At 31.6% G+C, this 18,340-nt stretch overlaps 1 protein-coding gene across 3 annotated transcripts in view; it reads left to right on the forward strand.

Moving 5' to 3' along the window:
* The window catches only part of LOC126889574 (high affinity cGMP-specific 3',5'-cyclic phosphodiesterase 9A), a 1,727,652-nt gene that overhangs the window by 1,461,993 nt on the left and 247,319 nt on the right, over window positions 1-18,340 (forward strand). For all 3 annotated transcript variants that reach the window (XM_050657957.1, XM_050657959.1, XM_050657958.1), the window contains 2 exons: window positions 4,566-4,672; window positions 14,650-14,866. In XM_050657957.1, coding sequence (XP_050513914.1) covers window positions 4,566-4,672; window positions 14,650-14,866 — 324 coding nt within the window. The remainder of the gene's footprint in view (window positions 1-4,565; window positions 4,673-14,649; window positions 14,867-18,340) is intronic.

Below are 18,340 nucleotides of genomic sequence, written 5' to 3' on the forward strand. Positions count from 1 at the left end.
TTGAAAACAAGACTATTTTTCTTTCATGTGATCTTCACAGAATTTCTATATAATTATTATTTTCTGAACAATAACATTACAAAAAAAAAGCTCTTTGGGATAAACAAATTGAATAAAATTTAAACTAATTGACGAATCGTCTTAAAATTTTTTGTGCAGTATACGGACTCTTTGACCCAACTTTTTGTGAAATATGAAAGTCGTAAGGTCACTTTTGCGAAAGTTATAGCCAATTTTTTATTTTCGAAGTTTTAGTTTTATTTTGCAATTTTCGAGGCAACAAATGATCGGACCAAAATTAAAAAACTGCCGTTTTAAATATTTGCTCATCTACTAAAAGAAGAATACTATAAATAAGATATTTAATTATCCTATTTTTACCTGTAGCGATTTAAACGAAAAAACTGCCATTTTTGACCCTTATTTGTTAATAACTAAAATTCTCGTTCGAACTGTGACGGGCATTTTTGTATGTATAATGTATTAGGTATATAGTACCCAAAAAATCCATTTGCAACCTGGCTGCTCAAGTGTCCCGACAAACACCTTATTTCCCTGGAGTAAATTAAGTTTGCATTGGCGCGATGCAAAAATTCGTGAATCGCATGAACTTACTGGGGTTAAAATTGTATATAAAATTATTGTAAAATAGGGTTTTTAATAATTATCTTTTCACGTAATTCGTAAAGTATAACATTTTCAACGAAAATTTTGTTTTCGTTTATAAATTCGGAAAGTCTGTTTATTCGTTCGTCCGTCGCTGCCCCTGTAATACTTGTAGCCAACTTACCGATGTATTCCTATGTAGTTTTACCTCTTGAATCCAAATCTGAAAACGGCATTTCGATATCTTATACCATATTCGAGGTAACTGACCTCAAAACTCAACTTGCATCTCAGGACAGCAATTTAGGGTCTTTTAGCAAATTTAGCTATTGAGAGAATCCTACAATAGAGATACTACTAGAAACGCATTAAACCTAATGTACGTAAAAATTCAAATGAAAAATATAGAACAAAAAAACTATACCACGTGACTTCGACTGACATCGGCTATAAACACTTTTGATCAGGATCCTAAATTGCTGTCCCGAGATGCAAGTCTTTGTTTTGTTTGACACATAAACGTCAAATTGAAATGTCAATTAAATAAATTTTATTTATTAATGTGATATAGATACAGTAGGAAAAATGAAAGAATACCCATGAACGAACATATAAAACACTCTGTATTTTCCTGTCACCGTGTCACACAAAAAATTGGCCAGGGCAAGTACATGTAATAATTATTGTTACAAGTACTTGCACTGGACAATTTTCTTTGTGACACGGTGATAGGAAAATACAGCGTGTTTTATAATATGTTCGTTCATGGGTATTCTTTCATTTTTCCGACTGTTGGTAATGTTATATGGCAACTTACTATTTTTTTATTTGAGCTGTTTATCTAATGACATGTATTATATTTATGTTATTATACATATACAGCGTCTACTTAAGTTGGATACATAAGTTATTATGGGTAATTTTTTATTTTTAATTTTATGAAAAAGTTATTTTTCATAAAAAGTTTTGCATGCTCTAAAACCTAGGATTCAACCATTAGATATTATATTGTATCAATTTTATACGAGGTATGTCAAAAAATATGAATTTCGCTTAAGAATAAATTACCTTTATTTCTCACAATATTGAAAATTGTTATTATGAAAAGTTGGTTTAAATTAAATTTATGTTCCAACATATAATAGGCAATTACATCCTTCTAATGAACAATAAATTGAAAACGTCTCACAAATTACGGATACCTTAAATCATTTTTATTTATAACTCTTTTATTATTAATTTGAAGAATAAAAGTTATTCTTCATAAAAAGCTCTTCATGGTCTAAAACCTAAGATACAATTATCATAAATATATCAAATGTTATCAATTTTATACGAGGTATGTAAAAAAATATGAATTTTGCTCAAGAGTTAAGTAACTTTATAGTTTACATTATTGCAAAAAGAAGGATATAATTGCACAATAAAACGTAGTTTTTAATTCTAAATATTTTTTTATAATAGCAATTTTCCGCATTATGAATTTAAATAAAAATAAACAATTAAATTGTTAATTAAAAATTTACGGTCGCTATAATACCCAAATAATTATGATACATTATTAACTATTTATAGTGGGAAATAAGCCACAATATTATTAAAAAATGATTTTTATTAACGTTTCGACGCCCAAATCGGGTGCCGTTGTCAAAATACAAAATACTATTAACATAAACAAAAATGTTGTTGTTTAGTAAAAAAGTTCTTCTAATATTTTATTTAATTTGACTCATTTATATCGGCCATTCAGATACATAATATTATGATACATTTTAAAGCAGAATAAATTTGGGCGTCGAAACGTTAATAAAAATCATTTTTTAATAATATTGTGGCTTATTTCCCACTATAAATAGTTAAAATTGTAAAAATGCCACAAGAAAATAGCTTCAGAACAACATTATGATACATTACATAAGAATAACTACGATTTTTGTATAAAAAGACACTGTACCTATCTAATATCTTTACAGAATTGAAATTGGACTATTTAAGCGGCCTCAGGAATATTTCAAAGTTATAAACAACTTTTTGGGTTATAAACAAATAGAATATCTCGGGAAATATTAAATTAAATTAAATCACGAAAATGCTATTGGAAAAAAGCGGTCGGACACTTCTTTTAAAAGAAAAAACTTTTAATTGTGATGAGTGGTTCCTGAGATACAACCGGTTAAAGTTGACCGGCATTTACGACAGAGATATAAGCAATCGGATCATAATTTTTGAACCATCATCTTTTTATTTTTATCCTCTTTCTTCACACCAATTTTCATAACTTTAAAATAATTGTAACATATACTATTATAATAAAAACTATCGATATTACGAGTGAAAATTGCCAAAAATAGCCAAAATTCCAATCAAAAATTAGGTTGGATAAAATGTAATCTCGAAGTTCAAAAGCGGTATACGTTAAAAAATGCATTTTCTCGGCTTCTCATAGAGCAATTTTCTTCATTTTTTTTTTGTTCCCAAGTAACTCGAGTAGAGCCATCTAACTAACGCATTATTAATTGTCAAAGTGGCTTTGGTTTTGTTATATTAAATTAATTTATTTATTAAAACAAAATTTTCAATTTGTTTAAATAAAGATTGTTTAAATAATTAAACAGCATTCAAATGAGAATATTTGTGTTTTTAACGTTAAAGGGTACACTTGTAGTAATTTTATCTAAAAATAGTCTACAATTGGAAAAAATATGTAGTTTTCTTTTCTTATAAAAAATTTAATCTATTACATAAAAACAAAAACAAGTTTGACATTTAATAATGCGATAGTTCGATGGCTCTACTCGAGTTACTTGGGAACAAAAAAAGAATGAAGAAAATTGCTCCATGGGAAGCCGAGAAAATGCATTTTTTTAACGTATACCGATTTTGAACTTTGAGATTTTACATTTACTCCAAACTGATTTTTGATTGGAATTTTGCTATTTTTGGCAATTTTCACTCGTAAAATCGATAGTTCTTATTATAATAATATATGTTATGAACATTTTAAAGATATGAAAATTGGTGTGAAGAAAGAGGATAAAAATAAAAAGGTGATGGTTCGAAAGTTATGATACTATTGTTTATGTATTTGCCGTAAATGCCGGTCAATTTTAACCGGTTGTATCTTAGGAACTACTTATTAAAATTAAACGTGTTTTCTTTAAAATGAAGGGCTCTGCCGACTTTTCTCCAATACCGTTCTCACGATTTAATTTGATTCAATATTTCCCGATATATTCTATTTGTTTATAAAGCATAAAATTGTTTATAATTTTAAAATATTCCTGAGGCCGCCTAAATAGTCCAATTCCAATTCTGTAAAGTACATTAGATAGGTACAGTATCTTTTTATACAAAAATCATAGTTATTCTTATGTATCATATTTATTGTGGTTATTAGAGCGACCAAAATTTTTAAATAACAATTCAATTGTTGCTAAACTGTTTATTCAATTTCCATCGGCTTCTGGAATTATAATCTATACCAAAAGAGCTTTTACACTACGAAGTTATTTAATTATTGATAAATAATTACTTATCTAAAATTTTAGTTGAAAATGAAAGATTTTGTTGGAAAAACCCGCATTTTCCGGGAAACATTTTTGTCGCACTAAATCGGGAAAGACACGCCTCTATGGAGAATTTAATTGCGGTAAATTTTTATTTGGGTGTTTTTGGGGTAAAGTTAACATCTTTGGAGTTATAGAGCAAAAATTTAAAAAAAACACGATTTTCGGGCGCCATTTTGTTTATAAAAAAAGTAGCACACTGTCTGCGGACTTTGCATACCTATATTATTAATATATACAATCATAAGATTCGATTCCAGCAATAAAATTGCTGGTAAATAACTTTTACTTGTATTTTGCTAATTAGACCAGAGTAAAATGTCTATTAGCAATTTTACAACATTGAATTTAGTATTTCCAAACAAAATTGTTAATTTATTTATTTTATTACAGATTTGTTCAGAGCTGCTGCAGAGGCAGGACCGAGAGATATTCTTAAACTGTATAATACAGATGGTCAGCTGTTAAATATTTGTTCTGATCTACCCGTTAATTGTCCGGTAAGTATATTAAAAAAAAAGGTAATAAATAGTAAAGGTTTTGAAAATTTTTAATTTCGTATTATATTGTAACATTTATTTTTATTTACTCCTATTTTAATGTGTTTGTAGTCTTTTTACAATAACACCAAAAACACAGTTAATTTGTAATAATTACTTAACGCTACAAATTTATTTCTTGGACTGACTCTAAAATCTAATTTCTCCTATTTATGTTCCACGCCTTTACTTCCAGAAATCTCTTAGTCTAGCTTTGGTTGAATTGTTCCACAGATATCTAGACTGGACGTGACGTCAGAGCAACATAGAGACTTTGACGAGTGACGTTACTTGGAACTCGAAAGAACAAAGATCTTCCCTGGCACTTTTCTTTCTCGAACACGTAATCTCCCTTCGGTTGCCTTTGTTATCGTCCATGTCCACAAGAAGAGCTGTGTCATCTGCGAAACGTAGGCTTTCGGTCATTTGTTTAGAGGCCCTTTTAACCAAGAGCTCTTCTCTTAATTTTGTCCCCTTTTTTAACCTTTTCACTGCGGCTAATTATAAAGTAGTATGGTCTCTGGTACGGCTGTTTCATGCCTGTGCTGATCAATCCGGTTGCCGCAGTCAGTCGATGTAGTACTATGGCGTATAAATACGGTTCGCGCAGTGTATCAATACAGTGTATTCAGGACTGTATTTGCAATTTTGAAGCAATAACTGTTAATCTGTTACTGTTATATTCTTGAAAATTAATAATTTGTGGACATAATATACCTTATACAAGACAACTGATTGAAATTTTGTTCTTGAAGATTTTTCCGACTTTTATTAGGAGTGGCAAAACTGGATATAATATGTTCTGCAATTTTTGGCCCTCATTTGCAATCATTTTGATGCTAAATTCTACACACATAAAATCTTGAAAATGCAACCCAAAAATCTCAGATTATTTACTATTATTTTTGTATTTATCAAATTACCGATCACAACGCTCTTGTACTGTTTTCAAAGTCAATAATAGGTTTATCAGCAGCTGTAATTCGCACAATTGAATTCCTAAACTAAAATAAATAAGTTGATAAACATTATCCTGCATAAATACAGCCAAGGGTAATCCTAAGGTTTTACAAGTAAATCCTCCCAGAGTGCGTGCCTGTATAAAAAGGTGCGGATTTATACGGCTCCCGCAGTAAAGTATAAAATTTTTAAAAGTATTGTAAATTTTGATATAATATGTCTAACTTTCTCTTATAGGCAACATACAATAAGCAAACAATATCTCTTTCATACGGTTGCCGCAGCGAATGCCGAAAAAGGTTACGCGTATTTATCCGGTTCCCGTTGTACGGGCACGAAATCATTTTACGTATAGATCCGGTTCCCGCAGTGAAAAGGTTAAGAGGCGTTCTCTTAATATATTCCCTATATATTATGTTAAATAACGTATGTCAATGCAATAACGTATGCAACTGTAAATAAGGATGAAAATCAGGGGACTTATAATGAAATTCGGACCAATAGGGATAAAAATAAATGCCATCGATGTAAGAATTAATAAATAAAACGTTATTCTAAATATTTAGAAATCGTTTTTTTTTTGTACAAAAAAATTGTAAAATCAAGAATGACGCAACTGTAGATAGGGTTAAAAGTGGGGGGACTAAATTAAGATAATGAAATTCGAACCAATAGGGATGACACTAAAAGCCATTATTGTAAGAATATACGCCATACCGATGTGCTCCTGGACGGTTTCTCTTTATATAATCACTGTTTTAAATATTTAAAAAATATTAGATCAACAATGACGCAACTGTAGATATCGTTTAAAATGGGGGTATTAAATTAAGATAATGAAATTCGAAACAATAGGCATCAAAACAAAAGCCATGATTGTAAGAATAAACGCCATACCGATGCTCCTGAACGATTACTCCTCATATCGATACATCAGTATCAGAGTGCACCAACTCAAAAAACATAGTTTTTCACAAATCAGCTTTAATTTATTTTTTCTGGGAGCAAATATTTTTAATCTGTTGTAAATGGTCCATTTGTTTTTCAAATGGAACAAAATTTTGGAATTAGATGTTTATTTTATGGTTCTTTTAGATGATAATTTTTGATTAATTTTTTTTTAAGAATTTAGATTTTTTTTGAGTTGGTGCACTATGAAACTGTTGACACGTCATTTTTTAACAATTAATGCATTTTGTATAGGGTATGTGTATGGAAATCAAATAAAATTATTCAAGTATTTTTTTTCTTATAATAGCATTGTTGTTTCCTTATTATGAAAAAATATAATAAAATCAAAATAATTCTGAATTGTCACTTTCTTCAGCAGCGGCAGAAGTTGGTAAGTTCTGGAATTCTTCATAAGCCATGCTCGTTCTGTTTTATCGAATATTTATGACGTTATAATTTTCGTCGAAATCAGACTTCTTTTACATTATTTTGTGTGGCTGGTTTTTCTCAAGTCTTAGAATTTGTATTTCTCTCCATTTTTATTTGTCTCCGGCTTCATTTATATAAAAATTTTCCCAATTTTTTGTAAATTTTTACTTCATACACTTCGGCAATTTCTTCTGTAGCGTACCAGGCCGTCCAGTTTTATTCTTCTCTTCTTCTTCTTTTTGTATAGATATGACCCTGTCTGTTTTTTCAATGTGCCTCTAGTAAGTTGTCGTTTTCTATCGTTTTCGTGGTCTTCCCACTGATCGTCTTCTTATTGGAGAACCGTCTCTCGCTGTCCTGACTACTATATTTGTTGTCATTCGGCTTATGTGGTCATTCCATTCTATTCTTCTGTTTCTTACCCAGTTATTAATGTTATCCACCTTGCATCTCCGTCCTATATCTGCACTTCTAGCTCTCTCCCATAGAGTCTTACCATCGATTTTTCGAAGGGTTTTCATCTCCGCTATTTCGAGCAATCTTTTTGTCCTCTCTGTGTGGGGCACTGTCGGGTAGTGTTTCTGCCGCGTATGTGATTATTGGTCTGATGACTGTTTTGTAAATTCTGCCTTTCATTTCTTTTCCGATATTTTTATAGGAAGTTTTCTTAGCCATGCTAATTATTATCGGTACCATTTGCGATAAAATATAGAGCAGCAATATAAAATCAAGCAAGCAATGAACTTTTTTTTGTTTTGGCCCAGGCAATTATCGGAGTAAAATATGTGCTCATATTGAGGTCGCATGGTTCTTTAGATAATTTCAAAGACACGTACTTATTTCATTAACACCTCTGCTTGCGATACGTTCGTGCCACAAAAAACTATAGCTATGTTTGTGAGAAATATCAAATATAGTGAAGTTGTAACATGATAGGGGTCTCATGTAAAAAGAAAATCACTCCGATCTTCATTTGGTAGTGATAATACAACTTGGAGATGAAAGCAACAAACTACAGTACTGTCATCTTCCTTTGAATCCTTGATATCCAACTCCTTCTCTAACCGGATCTAATTTTTTTCTCTAATATGTGCATCATACTTAAGTTGTTGTAATACTTTTTACAACGCTGAACTTTTTTGGCTGAAAAAAGGCCATATTAAATTCCCTGTTGAAAATCTTGGTGTAATTATGGAGTTTTACGGGAATTTTCAGTTCTCATCTACATTTTTCTTGGTACAGTCTTTACACGGTGGTTAAGTTTAGAGATTTAATTTTTCTTGCTCCTCAATAATGAGAACCATTTACTGGAAAAGATTTGATGTGGGACCTCACGAATTCTTTTTCATCATCTAGCACCCTTGGTCGCCCAGCATTTTTTTTCCTCCGCGATTGTCATGCTGCACAGACACTAGCTCTGTTTTTTTTTTCAATTGCTGTGCATGCTTTTTCATTATTATCCTATTCGAAATGTTTAAAGTATTCATAAAGAAAACTTTACATACTCTAATTTTTTCGTTTCTCATCTCAAAGTAATAAGCTATATTTTCGCTTCTATGACTCCCTTCTTTCTTATATTTATATTTTGGCTTAACCGGCATTACATTGTTAACTATAAAATCTCGCTGCCTATTTAAATCACCAAGACTCCAGTAGTAACTTGACAGTTCTTCTCTTTCTGTATCACTAAATTGTTTCGAACATTTAATTTAGTAACGGTCAGTGCAAGCAGCTTTCACAGACCATTTTGAGTTAGTAGCTGACAACAGTTATACCGATCAAGTTTCATTATGCACTAACTCAAAGTGATGCGGTATGAAACTAGGACGTTGTAAAAAAATATTCGATTTTGCATGTTGACAAGTCAAAATTTTTACAATGGGGTTGGAATTTTGAGATGGTGTAATTTGAAACTGATAAATAAACATATTTTAACCATTTCCTCATACTTATCTCAATATTGAAAAATTTTGAGTTGGTGCAGTCTGATAATGATGTATCGATATAATCCCTATCTTAAATATTTAAAAATCTTTTTTTTGCTCTCCTGAGAAATTTGGCTTTTTGAAGTTACGTCATTCTTCTTTAGGACTGGCTATTATACTGAACGATGGGCCGGTTGTAACCTCATACAGAGCGTTCATTTTGGTGATGGCAGCATAGTGCTATGGAGTGGTATTTCTTGGAAAGGATATACCGAATTTGTGAAGGTGATTGGGTGAATGACAGCTGACTTATACATTAAAAACATTGTAGGAGATCATGTTTTGCCATTTTCCAGCCATATTGAATATGACAGATTCATGCTAATGCACGTTAACGCGCGCCTTCATGTCGCTAGGATAGTGAATACTTACTTACCTTGATGAGATTCAATTTACAAATATACTCAGTGATATTAGAAGTTTTACACCCAGAAGAAATCTTTCTGGAACTTAATTTTTTGGCAACATGGTACATTTTCCTCAAGAATGAAACGATAATATTAACAAGACTTCTTATTGACATGTAATAAAAAATAATAATAATGTGTTTGGCCCCCTAGCTGAAAACACTCCTGTATACGTCTAGGCATTGACAAAATGAGATGATCGATGCCTGCTTAAGGCACCTCGTTCCAAGCAAATTGAATATCATGGATTAACTAAACCAGAGTATGTGGAGGATGGTGCAAAGTGGACAGTCTCCTCCCCATCATATCCCACACAGGTTCGATAGGATTTAAACCCAGTAAACGGGGTAGCCACGACAAAAAATTAACGCCAGCTTCTTGGAGAAAGCCCATAGTTCGACGAGCAATGTGGGGACGCGCGTTGTCTTCCTGAAAAAGGGCGTTTCGACGGCCGTCTAGAAAAGTCGGTAAAGTGGTTTGTAAGATGTCATCAACATAACGTGCATCTGTCATACTGCCTCAAATAAACAAAAGTGGTGATCCGCTATCATAGTCAATAACCCCCCAAACCATTACTTCAACTCTGTAGATGCCTCTCAACAGCAAACCCGATATCTCGTCTCTCCCCAGGACGGTATCTTAGCATCTTACGACCATCATGCATACCTAAACAAAATCATAATTAATCGCTGAATTCTGCATTATGCCATTCTGCCACCCAATGCTGTCGTTCTCTGCATCAATTCCAACGTTGATGACAGTGGTCCGCAGTCAAAGGAAGCACTCTTCGTGGGAGGAATGAAAACAGTCCAAAGGCTCGAATGCTACGGTATAGGGTACGTATAGTAACAAGTCTACTTTCTACTCCAAACCATTGGTCAGCGATTTGACGCGTAGTAGCAAAACGGTCTCGCAGATCCAGGAGTCTAAATCGCCCATCTTTACGCCCTGTGATACACCTCGGTTGCCCAGTTATTGTTCTTCGTGTTCCTCTACCTTCGTTTGTCCACACACAACACACTTGCATAACTGTCATTGCCGTACAATTAACACGACGCCCAATTTCGTCATACGACAAACCCATATCTCTATAGGCAATAATTCTACCCCTGTCAAAATCGCTAAAATGTTGGTAATTTTGGTGTTTTCGAACTCGAGGCATATTCTTGCACTGAATACAATTAGATTGAGAAATAATAACTAAAAATTTATGTACCAACCGGTCTTCATAAATGGGTCTTTTCACAAAAAAATTAAAGATAAAACTTTATTTTTACAAAAACTGTAAAAGATAAAACATTGATATTGTTATCATAGCATGCTTTAAATATAATCATTGTGCTGCCAAAAAATTAAGTTCAAGAAATGATTCCGTCTGGGTGTAACAATTCTAATGTCACTGAGTATTATATTGGCTGCCACATTAGTCCAAGTAATGAAGCTTAAAATAGGACAAAACCTCGCAATTTTTACAAAATGAATAGATTTGCTTGAAAATTTGAGAATAAGTAGTGGATAGTCCAAGTATCACAATCTATATGATGCCGAAAGGCGCTTTAACCATGAAGGTGGTTGCCACCCCATCTGGGGGGTGGAAATTTTTTATTATATTTTGACCACAAAGTTAGTGAAAACATTCATTTAAGCAAAAAACGTTCTATATATTTTTGTGATAAAATTAATAGTTTTCGATTTATTCGCTATCGAAAGTGTTAGTTTTATATTGAAAAAATCAATGGTTTCAATAAGTTTTCTGCTAATAACTCCAAAAGTTTTCGTTTCATCAAAATAACTTTACTTAACGAAAATGTAGCTTTTGAAAAAATAAACAAAACCGTTTTTTGTTAATTATCTAAGACCAATAGTAATCGAGCTATACTTTCTTATATATTAGCAATTCTTCGTCAAATGCTAAATATTGTAGATTAAAAGCCAAAAGACGGGAAAACTACGCATTTTTCGAGGATAACTTGTTGAAACTAATTTAAAGTATTTAAAAACATTTATCTCCAGAAACAGAAAAAAAAGGCTCTAGTTAAAAAAATAAGTGACTTATAGTAAAAATAATGTCAGTCCCTATTTTTTTCAGCTGAAAAGTGATCAGAAGCAATCGCCTTAATCACCAGCCTAATTAAAATTAGTCATTAACCTTATTTGGTCTTCTTTATTTATGTATTATTAATAGGTTCTAGAAGTTTGACCGGCCTAGAATGATTAGTTTTAAAAAAAATGAAGTTAAAAGCGAATAACGAATTTTTGTAGTTTGGAAAAAATGGATTTTTCTTCAAAATAGAAAGATTAGCATCATAGACCAGTAAGGATCTGTTTTTAGGTGGATGTGCGAGGTGGCATTCAGATTTTTGCGGATAAAGTTAGGTGATAACTTCCTTAATGATAATTGATTTATGCTCCTTCTCAAATATGCCCGGAACATTAATAAAAAAATAAAATATTTAAAAATTTCAAAAAATTTCGTTTTTTTTTCTAATTTTTTTGCTTATAACTTTAAAACTATTCATTTTGAAACAAAGTCGTATAGGAATAAAACAAAGATAATTAAATTTTCTATCAGATGCGATTGGCTAAAAATGTCTTAATTTATCACCCTTGCTGTAAAATAGCAATAAATATAAAGTAAGGGGGCAAAACAAGCCTGTCTTTATTCAATGATTTTCCATCATTTAGGTTACACTTGGAACCTTCCTAATTCGCTTAGAAAATCTTTGTAATGGGCTAAAACCATCCACCAGATTTCATTAAAATTGACTTACTAGATTTTGCATAATAATTTTGCAATTAAAACTTTTTTTAAAAAAATAAAATTATTTAAAATCTTGCACAACAAAAACTAGAATATACAAAGATTTGTCAATTTTTTTACATATAAAGAAGCACTCCACCTATCTAATGCACTTTACAGAATTGAAATCGGATTATTTAAGCAGCCTCAGCAATGTTTTAAAGTTATAAACAATTTTTTGGCTTTTAAACAAATTAGTCCTGTGGCCAGGAGGGGGTGCTACGGGCTCCTTTATTTAGATGGACTTACCCAAGATTTTATGTATTTTTTGACCCGTAGAACACGATTTTTTTGGGTAACAGTTGATCCGGATGTCGATAAGATTGTTATAAACAAAGAACTTGAGGAATTACGTAACATCGATTTTTCGCAAAAAAAAGCATTTTGTTGTATTTCTTGGGTAATTCTAAGCAAAAAATGTTCTTACAAGTTTTTTCGTAGGATGCATAGTTTTCGAGATAAACGCAGTGGAACTTTGGAAAAATTGCAGTTTTTGAACGTGAATAAATTTTGATTAAAAAATAAAATAGCAATTCTGCTGACAGTATTTGAAAATGTAAGTCAAATTATACCGGTTTTAATTATTTGCATTGCTAAAAATTAATTTTTTTATTATTAAACAAAGCTATTTGTTTATAAGCCAAAAAATTGTTTATAAGTTTAAAACATTGCTGAGTCCCACTAAAGAATCCGATTTTAATTCTGTAAAATGTATTAGATAGGTAGAGCACCTCTTTATATGTAAAAAAAATGGACAACTTCTAAATGGTCTACTTTTTGTTCAGAAAGATTTTTAAAAATTTGAACTTTTTTAAAAACATTTAGATTGCAAATTTATTATGCAAAATCTATTAGGTCGATTTTAATGAAATTTGGTAAACTGTTTAAGTATGTTACAAAGAATTTCCTAAGTGAATTAGTAAGGTTCTAAGTGCCACTAAAGTGGTTAATAACATTGAATAACAACAGGCGTATTTTGACCCCTTATTTTGTATTTATTGCTATATTGCAGAAAAGGTAATACGTTAAGACATTTTTGACCAGTCTTATATCATACAAAATTCAGTTGTCTTTATTATATTTCTTTACGACTTTGTTCCAAAACGAATCGTTTTAAAGTTATAAGCAAAGAAAGCAGAAAAAAATCGAAGTTTTTCGAAATTTTTAAATATTTTTATTTTTTTATTAATGTTCCGGGCATATTTGAGAAGGAGCATAAGTCAATTATTATTACTGAAGGTGTCACCTAACTTTATCTGCCAAAATCCGAATGCCACCTTTCACATCCAAAAATAGACGTTTTTTCACAGATCCTTACTGGTCTAATCAGAGATACGAAAAAATGTTTAATAATAAAATTGTAGCTTCTTTAATTCCCAAGAGCCAGGTTTGCAAAAAAATTTTCTACGGTAAAAATTCAGTGAACTATTGACAATTAAAACTTGTAATAACATGCAAAAACTACCTTTACCAACCCTTTCAAAGTCACCTCATTTTGCGACTGAGGATTTTTAAGAGATTTAATAAAAATATTCTTATAGATCTTGTAAAAACCTACAAAATTCTTTTTTACCAAACTTTCTAGGATAAAAAATAAAAAAGTTACCTTTAAAAAAAATAAAAAAGTTACGGTTAAAAAATCAATATATTTTTTTGAAAAAAAAAATAGAAATCCAAGTGGAAGCATAATAATGTAAGTTAGGGATGTTTTTAGTTATTGACCTTATTCATTAGTCTTTATTTATGTATTATCAATAGACTCTAGAAGTTTGAGTGGCTTAAAATGATTAGTATTTAAAAAACTAGAGTTAAAAGCGAATAACGAATTTTTGTAGTTTGGTAAAAAATGCCATTTTCTTCAGAATAGAAAGATTAGCATCAGAGATACGAAAAAATTTTTAAATACGAAACTGTAGGTTATTTATTTCTCAAGAACTTGGTTTGAAAAAAAAATTTTACGACAAAAATTGAGTGAATCGTAAATTAGTACAATTGGTAAAACATTCAGTATCACCCCCATGGTAGCAATCACCCCCATGGTAAAAGCGCCTTTCGGCATCATATAGATTTTGATTCTTATACTATCCACTACTTATTCTCAAATTTTCAAGCATATCGATTCATTCTGTTAAAATTACGAGGTGAAAAGCTTCGGTTCCTGGACTACATAGCCCATATTAGATTTAAATCCGATCGGGCATTTATATGTCACTTTAAAATATCGCGTTCGGAAAATTAATCCTAAACCTGTGACACACAGAGAGCTAAGGATTAAAGCACAATAAATTTCACCTTACACGATAATTTCAAAATTCAATATTTTTGTCCGTGAGTGTATAAAAGGATCGTGATTTGACTAGACCAAATTGTTTAAAGTAAATAGATCTTTATATGTTTTTCTTCCAGGATAATCGGTATTCTCTTCAAGTAGTTGCTGCAAACGGATTAGCAATGCTTCAAGAGTCTACTGGAGCTGATCTCAAAGCTTTGGAAGCTCGAGTATCGGCCATCGAAAGGCAACTTCGGTGGGAGCTTCCGCTTCCGCCTGCAGTCGAAGAACTTCAAAAAGAAGTCGAGGCGTTTAAGGAAAAACTGGAAAACACTAAGAGTCTGAGCTGGCTCGGTAAGTTTATACTTTTAAATTATTATGTATATCTTTGTAAACAAATGTATGGTTACGTTAATACTACTATATTAACTTCAGGATTCGTATTACTTGAAATCCTTGACTGCACAAAATGTTTTTGTAATATGTATTAATATTTTTTTCTTCTTGTACCGTTACGAGTTTTCAAGTGTCAAACTTTAAATATTGAATGGGTTGCATGTGTGAGTCCGTACTAAGTAAGTAATTAAATAACAGACGTTTTCACAATCATTACTTTACATGGAACGACCGGTTTCGCTGTCTACAATGTGCACAGCATTTTCAGGTCCCGGTAAGAGTAAATTACATGATGCCTGTAGGAATGATTTCAGAAGTAAACACTGTCCCACTTTTGCTCAGTTATTGCTAAAAGGGAGGATGGCGGCTAGGATGGATTTAACTGCTTTGACTAGTACGTTGGTTGGATCTTGAAGGGAGAGGTGTTAATTAGTACCAACACGACATTCAACCAAAACGATTGTTTTTGACAGTGTTTACTTCTGAAGTCATTATTTATACCGGCATCATGTAATTTATTTTTTCCGGAGACCTGATGATGCTGTGCAAACTATAGACAGCGAAACTGGTCGTCCCAGGTAAATAAATGATTGTGAGAACGTCAACGTCAAATTTTAGGTTTTTATAATTATTTTTTTCTATTTCCTTAATTTGATCTTGGAAGGATTTGTTTTGGTTTACAACCTTGCGAAGAATCCTGTTTTGCTCCTCAATTTGACTTTTAAACCACTAGCGCCTACTGTACTCATTTAAGTACAGCTCATTTTTTGACATACTAGTGCCATCCAAAATAAAATAGTTGCAATTCTTAGTAATTACAGGAAACTAAATACTACAATGGCGACAACCGTAACAGATTTCGTGGAATGAAATTATATTGGAATAAAAATATTTTTGAGTTCCTCTTTAAAGAGGCAATGGAGGATTCCAAGGAAGGAGTCAAGGTAAATGGCATAAACGTCAAGAGCATCAGATACGCAGATGATAAGGTGTTAATGCGGGTTCCGACTTGGGTCCACAACGACTCATCGATAGTACCAACTGAATCTGTAAACAATTCCATATGAAAATAAATTATAAGAATCCCAAAGTGATGTAAATCCGAAAAAACAGAATGTACCTCAACCTTGCAAAATAAACGGACACATTTTAGAACAGGACAATAGATTTAACCTTTAACTACCCGCGCATCAAGTTATAACATAACTACACGCGTGGCGTACTTTATACGCCACAAGAAAGTACACTTATAAACAGCGGATTTGTTTATTTTTTTTTTGAAAAAATACACTTAGTCGTTTGTTATAAACCTTATTCGGCATCAGTGAAAACTTGGAGTTCCTTCTCAGTAAGCCAATTGGGATTTATAACTGGAATCATGAAATAACTGGATTCCATGATAAATAAAATTACTAATAAAATATTTTTGAAATGTGATTTTTTACAGGAGAAAAAGTATTGTTTATAAAGAAAAATATATTTTGTGCCATAATGACTAAAAAACAATTGAAATATGTATAGTACCCTCGGAGATCCGTGGAAAAAATTTACACCCAAAATAACAAAATTCAGTTTGGCAACACTGTGCGAATGTTGATACTAACATATCCTTTTTAAGATAAGCACAACGTTAATTTAGTCCAAACAAATTAATATATTTTTTTTGCCAACAAAAATGAGATTTTTCAACCAAATAATATTTCAAATATGATGTGCAAAATAATTTTTAATTGGGTTCTGCTAATGGGCTTGCTTTTTTTGTCATTAAAATAAAAAAAACTAAATTTTACTCATTAAATCAATGTTGTCCGGTTATCGTCTTAATTATTTTAACTGTAGTAATATCCGTTGAGTAATTATGAATGATTAATATGTCGTTAAAACATTTTATCTATAGCGGCTTCTGGAATATGTTAAAAATATCGAATTTCATTGATAAAATGCGCATATTCCACCGATCTTCGCTTCGACAATACTTATATTACTACTTATATTAATATAATCGTGGCGTATATTGTCCACCACCGGAAACAACAAATAATAAACTGTAAATTACAATCTTCCCAGAAAGCCGATTATAACGAAACTAAAACCAAATTGTAAAGCACATTCCAGTGATAGGTTAGAGAAAAAAACAGGGTCAAAAATTAAATTTTTAAATATATTTGCAGTAGAATTCTTATATCTGGCGTACAAAACACGCCAGGGCGTGTAGTTAAAGGTTAAGTGCCTAGGGTATTCGATCGATAGCAGCGTAACACCTGACCAAGAAATAAAGATCAGGATCGAGAATAGAACAGGCCAAAAAATTGTTCAAAAAATCAAAACATTGCTATCTGACTCTCGAATAAAACTCAAAATTCGACTATGTTTTTCAAAAGGATACGTCTGGACGACTATTGAATAATTCAAAACGGGAACTGGTGTATGTTTTCAAAGACTGATAGTGTGTAAATAATTTTATTAAACCAGCTAAGTACTTTCAGCATTTTTAATGACATCATCAGAGCTATCGTCTTATAGGTGTAAATACCTCAATTGAAGAGAAAAATTCGAACAAACACATTCTATTATTAAAATAACCCAGGGATCTTACCACTGGTTAGGGTAAAAACCCTTGAAAGTAAAAAATATCACATTTAAATTGTTTTTAAAAAATGGCTACCATCTTTACAATCAACAGCTGTTACTGACAATATTCAAACACGACAGGATGCTGACGGAAACAAGCATCCTGTCGTATTTGAATATTGTCAGCAACAGCTGTTGATTGATTGTAAAGGTGGTAGCCATTTTTTAAAAACACTTTAAATGTGATATTTTTTACTTTCAATGGTTTTTACCCTGACCAGTGGTTAGATCCCTGGGTTAATTTTAATAATAGAATGTGTTTGTTCGAAGTTTTCCCTTCAATTGGGGTATTTACACCTATAAGACGATAGCTCTGATGATGGCATTAGAAATGCTGAAAGTACTTAGCTAATTTAATAAATTTATTTACACACTATCAGTCTTTGAAAACATACACCAGTTCCCGTTTTGATTTATATAGAAGTGTGTACAAGTCAAACAGTCTTTTTCTATTTATTAAATAATTAATATAAATAATAAATAATTAATCTAATTGAAATAATGCCACATCATATATTAAGAGAAGTATAGTGTTCAAGGTTTTCGATACTATATTGAATGTTCGGTCTTCCAGAAGCGTCTCTGTTACGAAGGTGGGAGGATGTTTTCCAGGATTCAGCTCAGGATAGTTTGATTTGTAGAGTATGGTGTCATTGTGTTTATAGTTTCAGTTAGTGTTATCTACAATTCGACAAAAGTATTGCTTGTACGGAAATAGTGGCACTGGTCTATGCTACAACTAGTTTAAAGTTGATATGGACAATGATATGTCCCTTATAATACTGTAATATTTCCTAATAA

The sequence above is a fragment of the Diabrotica virgifera genome, chromosome 8 (genome assembly GCF_917563875.1).
Source record: "Diabrotica virgifera virgifera chromosome 8, PGI_DIABVI_V3a".
Taxonomy (NCBI): Eukaryota; Metazoa; Arthropoda; class Insecta; order Coleoptera; family Chrysomelidae; genus Diabrotica; species Diabrotica virgifera.